General features: G+C 35.9%; 1 protein-coding gene across 3 annotated transcripts in view; it reads left to right on the top strand.

Moving 5' to 3' along the window:
* Nucleotides 1–14,329, top strand: part of BCKDHB (branched chain keto acid dehydrogenase E1 subunit beta) — a 154,379-nt gene that overhangs the window by 43,746 nt on the left and 96,304 nt on the right. For all 3 annotated transcript variants that reach the window (XM_067294065.1, XM_067294066.1, XM_067294067.1), the window contains exon 8: nucleotides 2,226–2,336. In XM_067294065.1, the coding sequence (XP_067150166.1) occupies nucleotides 2,226–2,336 (111 nt within the window). The remainder of the gene's footprint in view (nucleotides 1–2,225; nucleotides 2,337–14,329) is intronic.

Raw genomic sequence — 14,329 nt, 5'->3', positions numbered from 1 at the left:
AAAAGACCCCCCCCAAAAGTAAACAAGCATGTTTTTCTGTGTCTTTCCCTGAAAAATAATTTATCCCCAGGACCTGCCTCCTGTGGTAGTAATCCTCATTGCTTAAACATTCTTCATGAGAGCAGTAAAACATTTCGGTGATGGCCTGTATGTTCTTATCATGTTTGAAGTAATGATACAGTGCATGGGTATGCTGGTTATAAGGCAATCTTGGGGTGCAAAAAGCAGGTATGCAAAACTAGAAATGTTTTTAGTCTGAGAAGAATCTACTAATCTTTCCTAGAACAATGGGGATTAAGAGCTTTGAACACCTATCTAAAAGTTCTTCTGTCACTGCAACAGCTTGCTCCTCTGATGTGGATATAATTCGTAGGGAGACAAAGCCATACTGACTATAGGATAAAACAGAATTTATGGGACCCTAAGCTAATGATTTTAATCTTCATTGAGCTTTGGAGGAAAGGTAGTGTTAGGCCTGAAAAGGGTCCTCTGCAATTTCTTCAGGGTTCTCCTGAGATCAGCACAAGTCTCACCAAGACCTAAGCCCCTTTCCCTGTTAAACTCCAATTGATACTAGCTGGATGGCACTTGGGCTTTCAGAAATATGCACAGAGATTACTATCATCAATACAATCAAAATCTAAATAGCCATTTAGTTTTGTAGAGAATGGTATTCTAAATGACCGTGAAGGGACACTGTATTCTGAGTATATATATATTTTTAAGATTCTAGAGAAAAATAAGCTGAAAATTTCATTGCATGTGACATAAACTTCTCCACAATTGGACTTAACTTTTCAGTAATTGCTTAGGAAGTGGGAAATGCCCTAGTGATATTAGAAATTGTCCAAAGAAGTGCAAGTTTGATGATTTCCATGCTGTTTTTGTCAGCTGGCAATTCCTGTTGTTGAAGACTTTCTATTAACTGAATTTACAGTGAACTTGATAGAAATAGAGCTCCTTGGACTCAGCAGATGAGAATTGTACTGACTTTATTTGTAACATCCAGCTACATTCGAGAAGTGGCAAATTGCCTTTTGATTTGCGACTACTGTGTCTACATCTGTAGTAAACTAAACAGTGCCAAGACCTGCTCTTTGACCCTCAGGCAATTGCTACAGTCTGACCACATTCATGCTATTAACTTCTGTTGTCAACCAGATGATATTTATGGAGGGTAATCTGAGTTTTTGTCATAACAGCAGTTATTTTCAGTGTTGGAGCATGTGTGCACTAATATGTAGGTGTGTATGTTTATATTTTGAAAAAGTATGCTTACAATAAACAGTTTTGCTTAAAAAAATCTGTATAACGTAGTGTCAAGATGCAGTTTTGAGTGCATATAGTACTGCTTTCTTTTCTGATCATACCCAAATGTGCCTTGTGAAAAGGGTGCTAATAGAAGTAGATTGTTCTGTCAACTATGTTAAGAAGCACTTAGGTATTCTGCTAAATAGATTGCTTGACTGAATAATGTATATTCTAAATCAGTGCAAGCCTCTGGCCAGAGGGGAATGTTTTTTTGTTTTACTAAATGTTAATTGTAGTAATCACATAACGTGGTATTTGTAATGTTTGTATTAAATTGTGTTGGAAGACCAGTAAATGGACATATTGTCATGTTAGTGCCAATATGCTTTGATTGTAGGGGTCAGGACTGGAAGTAGTTTACATAGTACTTTCTATCTTTACTAATCTGTTAATAAGATAATGCTTTAGAAAGATGATCATGTGGTAGTCTATTGCATTTTCCGTAATGTGTAGTAAATGCACTTACTAGGACTATTTTTGATTGTATGAAATGCTTTTTGCATGATTTCCTATGACTGCTCTGTCAAAATACCTTAGTCTGATTTTTTGGGTCTTCGTTTAGTTATAGTCCTGAAAAAACGCTATCCTTGAACCCAAACTGGCTGCATGTATTAAAATAGTGAGGCCTGATACTGTTCACTGAAAGATTCTTTTCTGGAAAGTAACAGTTTTTTTTCAGTTGATCCTTAATTGCAGCTTATTGTTTTTGAACACTGTGCTACACTACTAAAAATAATTTAAGTAGTAGATAAGAAGAATGAACTGAGTAATAAATATTTACTAGAGTAATGAATAACAAGCTTTCTGCAAATGATTCAGATATGTTAAATCACTGCTTGTCTTGAGTATGCATAATTTAGAACCTCTTAAGCAGAAATTAGTGTTTACTTGGTGATAATACATTCCCTTTTCAGGTACATGTGATCAAAGAGGTAGCAACAATGGCTCAAGAAAAACTTGGTGTATCCTGTGAAGTTATTGATCTGAGGACCATTTTACCCTGGGATACAGAGACTGTTTGCAAGGTAGGAAAATGGTGCTTTTTAAAATAAAATGTATAGAGAGAGAGAAAGAAAAGGGGTGGGCATACCTATGAATACCAATAGTTTAAATGTAAAAAATGAGACTATGTTCTTTTGTAAGTATTTGAGGGCTTAAATTTTTATTCTGTGTTGCATAAGAAGAGTAAATATGTGTTATATGGACCAAACGTTTGCTTTAGAATTAAGACAGTTATGTTTCAGAGTTCAAAATAGTAGTGGAATATGTATGTTCTTTGCATTGAAGCAGACAGCAGGATTTAATCTGACTTGTGCTTCAACTGCTTTTTTGTGATATCTGGCTCTTCCTATCATCTTTGTCATCTCTGTGTCTGAAAAGATCAGATTTAAATATTTATCTTTTTTTTTTCTTGCTCTTTTACACCAAAAGTTCTGTCTGGTTTTAGGTATGCAATAATGCACCCTGGTTTTGTTTATCGATATTTCTGGAAGTAGGTGTTTTGATCTAAGGTGTATGAATTCTGGGGCTGGGGAAGAAAGGCAGCATTTACTGTTCTGAAACTATCCAGTCTGAAATTCATGGGTACTGTGAATAGTCTTGTCTGCTATGTGGGAGTCTTTGAACAAAATTCTTTGCAAAATCAAAGCACTAGGAGGTGAACTGGAATTAGAATCATCATGTATTGAGAAACCAAGGGAAGCTGTTGTTGTAGTTAAGGATACCTTGATCCACTGGCTTTTTTTGCTTGTGCTGCTTTATTTTCAGCTAGCTAAGAGCTGTTGCGCTTACAGAGAAACTGGAAACTAAAAGATAGATTGCAATTTTCCTTGTTTTTTAATGGTAGAAATAAATACTGAAAAGCTAGATGATAAAATTAAACTTTCTGTCAAAAGCACTCAAGTATTACAGAGCTGACAAAAATTTTCAAATGGGCTTTTGGGTATCTAAAAGAGAACAAAACTTTAATATTGCTAGAAGTTGAAAACCCTGACATTTAAATAGTAAGAATTTGGGGAGTATGGAGAACAATTTCCAGAGCTTTGAAAGTAATTTTTACATTAAAGTCTTCAGGCTTTTGTATTTCCTCATTTGTCCTAGGCAATATAGACTTCTCAAAGCTGATTGTTTGTCTAAAAACAGAGTTTGTGAATTGAGGATGAGACTTTACTGATTCCAATAAGACCATTTTCTTTTTGACAGTGTTTGGCAATTTTTGATAGCCTGAGCTAAGAAAGCACAATTTTATATTCATATTGGAGGGGAAAGCTATGTCATTTGAAAACTTCATTATTCTGGGCTTCTAATCTAAGAGTTGAAGATCTTATTTCTCCTTTCCTCCCCACCTTATTTCTACTTCTCCCCTTCCTCCCCACCATCTTACTAACTTAGCGGAAGTCTTCAGCCTGATTAAAACTTTATCTGACATTTTAAGAGAGGTTCACTCTTGGCTTTAGTGTGTGTATATATGTGTCTATATACACATACACGTATATATTTCTTTCATTTAAAGATATGAAAAGAATTAGCTAATCCAGTGGATGAGGGACCATCAGAATGCATGATTTGAAAATACTACAGCTGAGATTATAGTAAGTGAGAAATTAATAACTTTGTTCAAATATCAGTTACTAAGATCAAAGTCCATTCTAGACATTTATTTTCACATTCATGATGTTCTTCAAATCCAAAGCGTTGGATGTCAGCTCAAAAGTGAAATTACTTGATTACTGAACAGACCTGGTTAGGTTTTTTGTCTTTGCCGCCCCCCCCCCCCCAAAAAAAAAAAGTATTACTTTGTTAAAATATTATAGTACTCATGGATAAAAATGGGAATCTCAAAAGAGTAGTTGCTACCATTATAGTTGAAGCCCTTTGAGCAAGTTGCTGAGTGCTTTCAGAATATGCTGAACGACTCAGTCGCTGCACTTCGGAGGACAGAATAACACACAACTCTGTAGTCACACAGATAATTCGTTATCAATCACAGAACTGGTTAGAAGTGGATAACAAATGTTAAATTTGTCTTACTTTTCCACTAACAAGCATGTATCAAAACTATAAAGAGAGAATCCCAAGGTAAAATTTGTAAAAGTGCCATTTGGGAAATAAAAAAATTAAAAAAACCCAGAGCTCATTAAAAGGAAACACTTTATTTGGAAATTTTGATTTTTTTCTTAAATTATCTGTTTTTTTTAAAATTGTTTCTGAATTAGCAATTAGTTTCTTTGTGTATTATTTATAGTACTGGTGTTCATTTTTGATTTTATGGAGTACCTTACATTATAAAAACATGAATAAACTTAGATTCTGCAAAATAAATGCTAGTGTCACTACTTTGGGTACACTTTCATAGATGAACCTTTATTATAGCTACCCCATGACAATTATTCTGAAGTCTCTTACATGAAACCCTTTTTTGTCAAGCTACTGTAGAATTGTGAAGGCATAGCTGCTAACTGGTGTCTATCAGTATAAATGCTGCTAAACATACTTTGGTATGGTAAACATGGTCAACACACTCTGGGACTGTGAGAGCCTTTCTGACTGCATTGGGTGCTTTTGTCTTTGCATTGTTTATTGTATTAACAATTAGAGCATAGCCAAAGGTTTGCCCCTAATGTTACATTAACAGCTCCCTTGTTTTAAGCTCGGTCTAGTTGTGGACAGGTGAGCAGAAGGCTTGTTGTTCCCACCAGCACGGCTAGTGTGCTTAAGCTAGCAGTTCCACAGTGCTGCAGAAGCTTGGCTAACATCTCCTTGAGTCCTAATTCAGTCACGCTGTACGTTAGCTCATGTCGTGCTGCTAACCAAATCCCTCTCTGGACCTCGAGGGATGTCTGCAGCTGAGATGACTCCTGCCTGGTGACTGTAACATACTGAGTTAACACGACTGTAGGGATGAGAATAGCCTTGGGTTTGAGGAAGATGTGTGAATCAAGCAAGTACCTTCCCTGCCTGCAGTTCCTAATGTAAAGCGATACTGTATCATATTTACAGCTAAGGCAGATTGTATGAATGTGTAAGTAGAGCAGATCAGCCACACCTCTATCTGATGGTACTTTTTTTTAAAGTAACTTATTCTGTATCTGTGTCTTTTGTCATTCTGTAGTTGCTCAGTATGCGATTTGCTCTTGGTCAGGTAATGCATAAATAGATTAAACTTGCTCAAGAGCAGGATGAGCTGTTGGGCTGCTACTTTATGGTAAAGCCTGTATTTCTCTGCACTGTGAATTTTACCATTTTGATTTTTCAAGAGTTTGTAAGCGGGACTGGATGGAGCAGATTATGGAAGGAAACAAGCATATTGGGAGTCCACTATTGGCAGTGCTTTGTCCAGTTGTGCATGTGTTACTAGTTGTGTATTTATATGCATAGCTATGTGTTGCTTAATATAAATTTGATTTTCTCGGTTGAAGTGATTTCAGTGTTTGTTTTCAGTATATTTCATGTTACTTGGATGTACTTTCTAAAAAATGAAATGTGTTAAATTGTAGTCATCAATAGAGAGAAACTTTGGCAGTAGCTGGTACTTTTGTGCACTATTTAAATTTATTTCTAATAAACCCTTTACAATCCCTTCTAGAAAATTATATTAATCATTTTTTAGCTTTTTTTTTCCTTTTTTCCAAAGCATCTCACTGAAAGAGCAGTTAAGACTATCTTGTTGGATTGGACCTGCATTGAAGCACAACCAGGATAAAAATGCAGCCATACATATGAAATGTTAGGCATTCTGCAGAGCTTTATTTGTACAATTTCTTGCAAATCTGCTTTAAAAATAAATATTCTGTGAAGATTTTGATCATACCTTCCATCCTGAAAAACCTTTAAGGTAACTCTGGCATAAATAAAAGAATGGAACAGGTAGTCCTGTTGCTGCTAAATCTGTTAGTGGGCTTACTATTAAGAATTAAGTGAGCTATTTCAAGAGAAATACAGTGCATGTTGGCTAGGCAGTGCATCTGATTATTATAAATGCCAAATAATAAATGTTTAGCATTGTTCCTATATTAGTGTGGATGCAGGCTGGCCGGTAATGTATGAGAAATGTTAATTTATCTTCCTCTAAAGACCCTGTATGTTTTGCTCAACTGAAAATAATTAGTGGTTTGCATTTGGTACTTTAACACTGAAACATTTTAACTTAATATATGCCCCAAATGGCTTTTAAGGCAACTGCTGACATTAATAGAAGGATGGAAATATAGTTCTAGCTGCTTGCTAGAACTAGTCTGTAGACGAACTACTTGGTGCAATTGTTGCAAATGGCAGTGGCCTTTCAGAATCAATTCCAGTGGCAGGAGTTGCTGTACTTTAGTTATTCCCTTTCTGTGATGCCGATGTCAAGAACCAAAAGAGATATTGGCTGTGTCAGAGAAAGTCTTCAGCTGTCCATTGAGCTGCAGAAGTCTTTGTGAGGACTTGGTAGGCAATGGGACAGGTCTCACTCCAGTCATCTTGCTTATGTCAGCCTCCATAAATCTTAGACCAGGTTGCTGCCTTTTTTCTGGTTTTCCTCATTTTAAATATATCTTTGAAAAATATGTCTATTTGCTACTTTCCTGTTGGGCTAACAGGGAAAGGAATGGTACATGTGATGTGCTGCAACCTTATTGCCACCCTCTTGGAGTTGGGATGCAGGGTCTTCTGCTGATGAGTAGCCTGTGCTGTGGTCTTCTCAGAGAGCAGGACTTTTGGTTTTGTCATTAAAAAAAGGAAGGAAGCCTTATATCTATCTATCTTGTAAGGTATGTTATTGTTCCTAATCATGTACCTAAAATTTGTCCTAGACTTGTAAAAGACCGGTATTCTCTGTGGTCCAGCATCATTCAGGTAAAGGAACTGTTATTTTACAGAAGTCATATGCATTTACCAGTCTCATATTTTATTCTGCAACAGTGGAAAATCATAAGCTTATCCTAGAAACAGTCATATAAAAATGTAATTGTAAGTTTTACTTGTCAGTCTACATATTTTTTAAACAAAGTCAGGCAGCCTTCATAGCTGGTCTCAGGGAGTAAGCAGGCTTCTAACCTTAACTTAACTGTTACTATCTTTAATGGTGAAATCACCTTAAGTTTTCAATGTAACTATTTAAAAATGAGATGTTTAAAAGTGGTTTTGCTTAATTGGAAACGTATACAACTTTAAGACTTATCTGACAAACTGTGGCATAGGAATGAAAAAGGATGCTCTGAAATGGTTAGTGCTTTGGGCAAGAGCAGTAGTATATCAAGATTTTCAATGCAAATATTTGACTGCTTAGTCTATTTCTGTGGATATGTTTCTATGTAGAAAGTTGTCATCAAAATACATATTTCATAAAACTTGGAGAAATTGTACTTCACATCTACCACCAGAGGCCTCTTTTTAGCCAAGTTAAGCAGCTGCTTTGACTTTGCATTGCTGCTACGGTTTTATGAATATATGGTCTTGACTGTAATAAAGTAATTCAAATAAGAATTGCTGCCTCATTTTACCAGTATTTTCTTTTTGTTTTTAAGATTTTGAGCACAGTTTTAAAATAAGTTAGTACTTCTCATCTTCATGAGAAGGAGACGAGAGCGTACTAATGTGGAACAGACTGCTAGGGCTTTTTTTGGATCCCAGCAGGAGCTGAAGGCTTCTCTTGGGTACAATTCCCAGGGATGGTAAAAGTGAAAAATGGGGTTAGACTTTTCTTTTGTCAAACTTCAGATGTCTAAAAATGAGTATTCAAGTTTGAGCTGGTTACACTAGGTCATGGAGCTACTCTGGAGAAAAGGATATCTCCTGAGGGTGATTCATCCCAGCTGTTTCAGCAGCCTATTTTGTGATGAGATACATTGGCCTCTGGAAGTTTTTTTTTTTAATCAAAACAAGAGCCCTGATTGACAAGTTTAGTGTAAAGCTGAGTGAGATTATTCCCACCCTCATTCTTTAGTTGGGAGGTGAAACCTTCTGCTGACAGAACAGAATCAGTAGTTGGCCTGTTTAAAAAATATCTGACATTTCTTTGCTAGAATAAAAGTAAAGAATCTGATATGTATAAGGCTTCATTGATATTTAACTTAGGGAAACTTCTCATGAAAGAAAGATTCTCCCTTTCTTAAAGGCAGTAGATATAAACAGTCTCTTGCCCCAGAAAATTGATATAGCCTCTTCCAAGCTTCTCTAGTAATACAAAAAATCAGCATTCTATTTCTGGATCAAGAGAGGTAATTAATTTTACAGGCTGACAGCTTACAAAAATCTTGTAGGAAATATTTTAAAACACCCAAGTTAGTTTTGCCCTGTATTTTATCCTCTATGTTGCTTTTCATGGAAATGCTGACAAGTTTAAAAAAAACAAAACAAAAGAAACTTGTATAAAATATGATATATTCCTTAGTTGTCTATGTATTTAAGGAGATTTTGTCATTTGGAGCAAAATTCAAATAGCTAAAACTATAACTTCTGCGCATGTGTTTAATATGCTCAATCCTATGAAAGCTCGATGTGATGTCTCTTCTAAACCTTGTATCCAAGTTTTCATATGCTTAGAAAACTAACTTCAGAAGTATTTTTTCTGAGTTTTATAAAGTATTTGTAGCAGAGAAACTTTTTTCAAAATCTTAACTTTTTTTTCTTTTGACAATGACAAAGAAGGTTTTTAATATATCACTTTGATTTTATTTTCTGGTTTTATGCTTAGGTTTGAGCTAGGGTATTTGTATGTCACATTAATATGGTCTTAGCTTCTCAAAAGAACTCCACGGACCACATTAAGAGTGTTGTTAGTTGAATCTGCCAGATTTTGATGCCTTTGCTTTGTAGAGCCTTTTAATAAAATCCGTCGTTGTGGGGGAGGAGACTAGAACCCAGGGCCTTTTCTTTTTCAGAGAAGTACCTTTGTTATGGTGGTGGTCTCATTCCCTCTTCTTTTCTCTCTTACTGTGTGGGTCTGATTCCTGGCTGTTCAGGGGAGTAACTTCAACAGAATATGTGCAGGCTATGCTCCCGATTTGTCCTATGGTTTGACAAAGGCACATTTCAGGAAGACAGAAGATGTAGATTTGACACCTTGTGGACTGCCAGGGCTTTGAATGAAGGTCTTGCTCCTTTTGAACATGCCTTTATCACCATCTCTAAAGGAAAAGCTGAGTAGCTCATAAGCTTCTGCCCCCAGGGCCGTGATGCTTTGCTGTGAATTCGATGTTAGCAGGTTTTAAGTGTGCTCAAAGCATACTTAAACTCAGTCTCTGAAGGGTATAATTTGTTGGGGATGCTTAGGCAGTGAATCCTAAAATGACTATATTTATCAACTGTGCATTAAGGTTCTCAGTAAGGCTTTAGTGTCACTTTAGTTGAGAAGCTAATTAGCCTAGCCCGCTGGTCCTAGCCTGCTGTCTCTGTGATGCACTTCTGTGCTGTACCACCAGGCCAGCTTGCTTGTTGCTATCTCTGCATGACATTGCAGTGTGGTATGACATACTGTGGGATACCCACACGATTATGTGCAATTAGCAAAGGCTGTTGACTTGAACAGGGTTCTTAAAAGCTTTTTTGAGGCATTTTTTTCCCCAGGCTTCATTGCCCTCACTTTGACCATCCTAAAGAAATGGAAGACCTCAGTAATGTCCTGCAGCTGTCCCTGTTTGTAGATCTGTTCCTAAAAGGAGACACAGTACATTTTATTTTTAATTCCACTTTGATAATAGAAGTTGAAGGTTTCATTTATTGAGGTAGAATCAAGCCTTTTGCAAGGCAAATACCCCAGAAATTTACTTCTATTAACTGCAGAAAAAATCTCTCTCCCTCTCTATATATATGTATGTGTACACGCACACACGTGCACACACACAGAGGTTTTATAAGATTGTATGCTTTTGTCATCTGTTATGAAATGTATTTTTTTTCCAAGGTTGAAAGGCTTCAGGTTATTGCAGGCAGCTTGTAAATATACTCATGTGCAGTCCCTAAAAGTTTCAGTTGTTTAATGTTAGACTAATTTGTAGTTAGTCAGCTCTGGAGCATTTGTAAGGGCAGGTGTCATAAATATCATCTGTCATTCCTCTCAGACAGACTAATTTATTTGCTGGTTTACATACAGCAGGCAGTAATTTAGCAATCTCATACTTGTATTTCTTTTGGATTCTCAGATGAAAACCACCTGGTTCTGATGTTTCAGTACTACGTTATGTTGCAGATTTGTGAGTTTTTGACAGGGCTTTTTGGACTTTGCTTTTTGTTAAAGACGGCATCTGCATATGAGAGAGTTGTTCACAAAAAGCAGAAGAGAAAATGCTAATAAGCAATGAAAAAGATTCTGTATGTAGTGCTGGCAATATTTCTTCTTTACCTTTTTAAATGCAGAGTAACATAGCCTACGTTTTTCAGTGGATTGACTTTAAAGGTTCTCTTAGAGTACATTTAACTGTTCTTTGCCAGATGACCTTCATTTCAGGCTTTTACAAATAGTGTTACAAATAAGGAAAAGCTTGTTTCAGAAATCATTTTTTTTATTAAGTTTTATTGATGTCCCATAGGAACCAACAACTATGTTTCTATGTCTTTTGAAAATATCTTTTGTAGTAAAATCAGTGAAAGCTGGTAATATCTCTATATTGCTGGGAGAGTCTCCTGAGAAACCCACTGAAGATGTCTTCCTAAATATTACTTAAGTTTTCTTTCAGTCAACCTATTACTTATCTGTAATCTTTCTAAAGCCTTTCACAGGAAAATTGGAATTGATTATACAGCTTGTACATGCATGGAGATCAGGTACTGTACTTTTGCATGAGACATAGTGGAATGCTTTATACTTTATTGTCAGAGGATTGAAAGTGGATCCTTATCAAGTCACACTAGGTAGCTGAATGGAACAGCATAAATAGTGTATTGTCACCTGTGAGGAACTTGACACAAGCTTATTTAAAGAGTACATGCTGCCTTTGGGGCTTAAGAAATGTAACAATGAAGGTGGTGTATAAATCAGACCCTGATGTCTTTATATACATTCTCAAAGAATTGTCTAATTACATGGGCTAGTGAAAAATTTGGTAAGCTGCTTGTTCACTTTGACAATCTTCACCCATTTCTGACTAAAGCTCTTGCTTTTATTCATCAAGACTGGAGTATGAGTGATATAAAGGTTATGATTCAAAGGGAAAGGAATTAGTTGTCCATAGAGTGATGACTTCTTTTTGAGAAGGAGCTGAATGTATTCCCAGTACTTATTCTACCATCAGCATCCCATTTCTGTGTCTTTAATTCATGGATGAAGGAGCTGGGATCAGGAGTGATCTCTCCCTTTTATACCTTCAGCTGTAAACTTGAACGCATGAAATTCATGTGCTTCTCAACATATACTGCTACCGACAAAACCTCTGCCTCTTGACCATACTCTGCTTACTCCCCAACTGTGGCATGTGCGGACAGATTTCCATCATTAATGTAGTGATAGCAAACAGTGTCAGTTACTGTACAGGTTAGTAATACTTTCCTACTACTTGATTTATCAGCTGTGTTATTAATGGAAAGCTAAGCTGTAGTAAAAGGTGCTCTTCAATAAACTGAAACATAAGATGTATATGAAATACATATACAAAAATCTGGTGTTTCTTTATAAACGACAAAATTGTTTAAAGATACTTTTTTCCCCTCCAGAAATTATGATTTCATACAAAACTTTTCCCTCCCCTCTTCATTATACTTAACAGAGATTTGCTTTGAAGCTTCGGAAAGGTGTGGATTTTTCTATTTGCGAACTGTTGGATGCTATGGTATTGATTAAAAAGCCAATGAAACACCTCCCAGGGACTTCATTGGTCTCACTCTGTGTAAAATTCTGTGGTTGTAGTGTTTTTTTATATTGAAATGCATGTGTTACTGGAAGTGTTAAATATAGGTCAGTATTAAGTACTCTTAAGGGATTGTGTAAGTTACTGTATTTTATTCATCCTGCATCAAGTCAAACACACTATTTAAGCTTACAGACTTTAGGTGTGAAGTAAAACTAAGAAACTCTGATTAATATCTATCTACTGTTTTCACTTTTGCAAGTATGTTTGTTAGAAGGCAAGTTTGTGCCATGCACTACAACGAAGACTTGCATTATTACCTAACTTTTCTTTGAGCTGTTGCTACTGTAATGCAAATAAATGCTGAGAATTTTTTCTTTGACTTGACAGTAATAAAAGCACTATAAACTGAACTGCAGTTTTATAAATCTATGGGTTAATATGAGCCTGGATAACTGTGATATGATTTTATAAATCTTGCAGAAAAATAGTTTGTGGATTGACTTTATTGATAGTAATTCTGAATTTGATTCTTTAAAGCAGTTTGCTGCAGAAGAGTGAAGGGGCGTATGTTCCGTGGGTGCTTGGAGGTGCTTTGCTCCTCTGTAGAGAAAGGTCTGCAGCCCTCCTCACTGAGGTCGGCAGAAATGCTCGGCAGTCTAACGAAACCTCTGTGCACTCGCTGAGGAGAGCAAGTCTGAGCAAAAGAGAAGGCAGGAGCAATGGGAGCTAGTGGGTAATACAGCACTGGAGCACAGATTAGGGCAAGCTGTGTGCATATTTTTTGTCATAGTGTTTTTTGTTTTTTTTTCCTAGGCCATTTGGGAGTGGTTTTCTGCAGTGTTTTAGAGCTTTCTCTTCAAAACACAGATGGCATTTTTGTGAGCCATTGTCACCAAAGTATTTGACTATCTATCAGTGGTAGATACTTGGTGTTACATATTTAATAGGCAGTATGTCCTAGCAGACCTATTTGTCTATGCTAAATTGTGGTTCACATTCCCCTAAGTTTACTTCATCTAATTGGACTGTGAATAAAAGAAAATCAAGATCAGCACGTGTAATGTGCTTTTTTATTCTTTAACTGCACTCTCCAATTTTATAATGGCGATGCAGGTATCTTGGGATCAGATTTGTTTCTTGGCTATTTGCTCTTGATCCTGTGCCATTTTACACATTGTTTCTAGGATTTCTTACTAGGATTTCTTACTAAACTGATACATATAAAATGTGATTAAAGTTGTATTGCTTGCACTACAGCAATTAAATTTGTCATGTTTCCATAATAAATTTGTCTCTTTGGTTTTGTAGTTTTGGATTCTTAGAGCATGCCATGGGCTGTTGCTTGACCTACAGAAGCAAAACTTCAGAACTATAGTTGGAAGTAGTCACTTTTAAATTTTTAGAATATAGGTAATTGTTTAAAAAACTAGTTCTTCACATCTCTTGGCAATTCTATATTTCAAGAAAGTTTTGAGGGAAAATCTTGTAGTCTGTTAATATGCTACTGACTGTTTCAGAAGTACCTCAAAGCTGAAGCATTTGTATACATAGTTCTGTTTTCTTCTCCTCTCTCCCTCCCGATATAAAAACAACTCTCAGTCTTTAAATTCATGTGTCTGATTTTTCACATGTGTATTGATGAGTGGTACTTGAGAAAGAATCCAATTAATAAAAACCTTGATTAAAGAGGAAAGAGGCATTTGCATATAGTTTCTATTAATGTTGATGAACATTGTGCTGATAATATGATCCATAAATTCCTCATAAAAGTCTTTTCCCTTTTGCCCATGTTCCATATTACAGAGTTCAAATTCAGAAGCATTTATACAAGTAAATGGGTAGTGGTGCTTAGTCTATAGTTAGAAAGTACTTTATAGCTTCAATGTGTTTTTTATTTTTTTCCTCTCCATTGCAACTGGTGCTGATTGAATTTTAATGGAAGATGAGATGAAGTTCCAAGATGGTAATCATATATGAATCGCATTCTTCCATAGAGATAATTATTACTTCTGTGCAGTATCTCTTTCCTATAAAAGACTGTAGCTATTTATCCTGTCATTATCACTCAGTTGAGCCAACTATTTTTTAACTACTCTTTTGGGATTTAGATTTTACAGATCCCTATTATATGAGCATTATTATCCTTTACTTCAGAGAATGTAGTTTTAAATATTTCTGTAATACTTGTTGTAGTTTTTAAGATAGTTTTGAAACTTGTGTTATTAAGATTTAATCTGTTTTTGCTGAATTAT

Source organism: Apteryx mantelli, chromosome 3, assembly GCF_036417845.1.
Source record: "Apteryx mantelli isolate bAptMan1 chromosome 3, bAptMan1.hap1, whole genome shotgun sequence".
Lineage (NCBI taxonomy): Eukaryota > Metazoa > Chordata > Aves > Apterygiformes > Apterygidae > Apteryx > Apteryx mantelli.
This window is presented reverse-complemented; position numbering and strand designations above follow the sequence as displayed.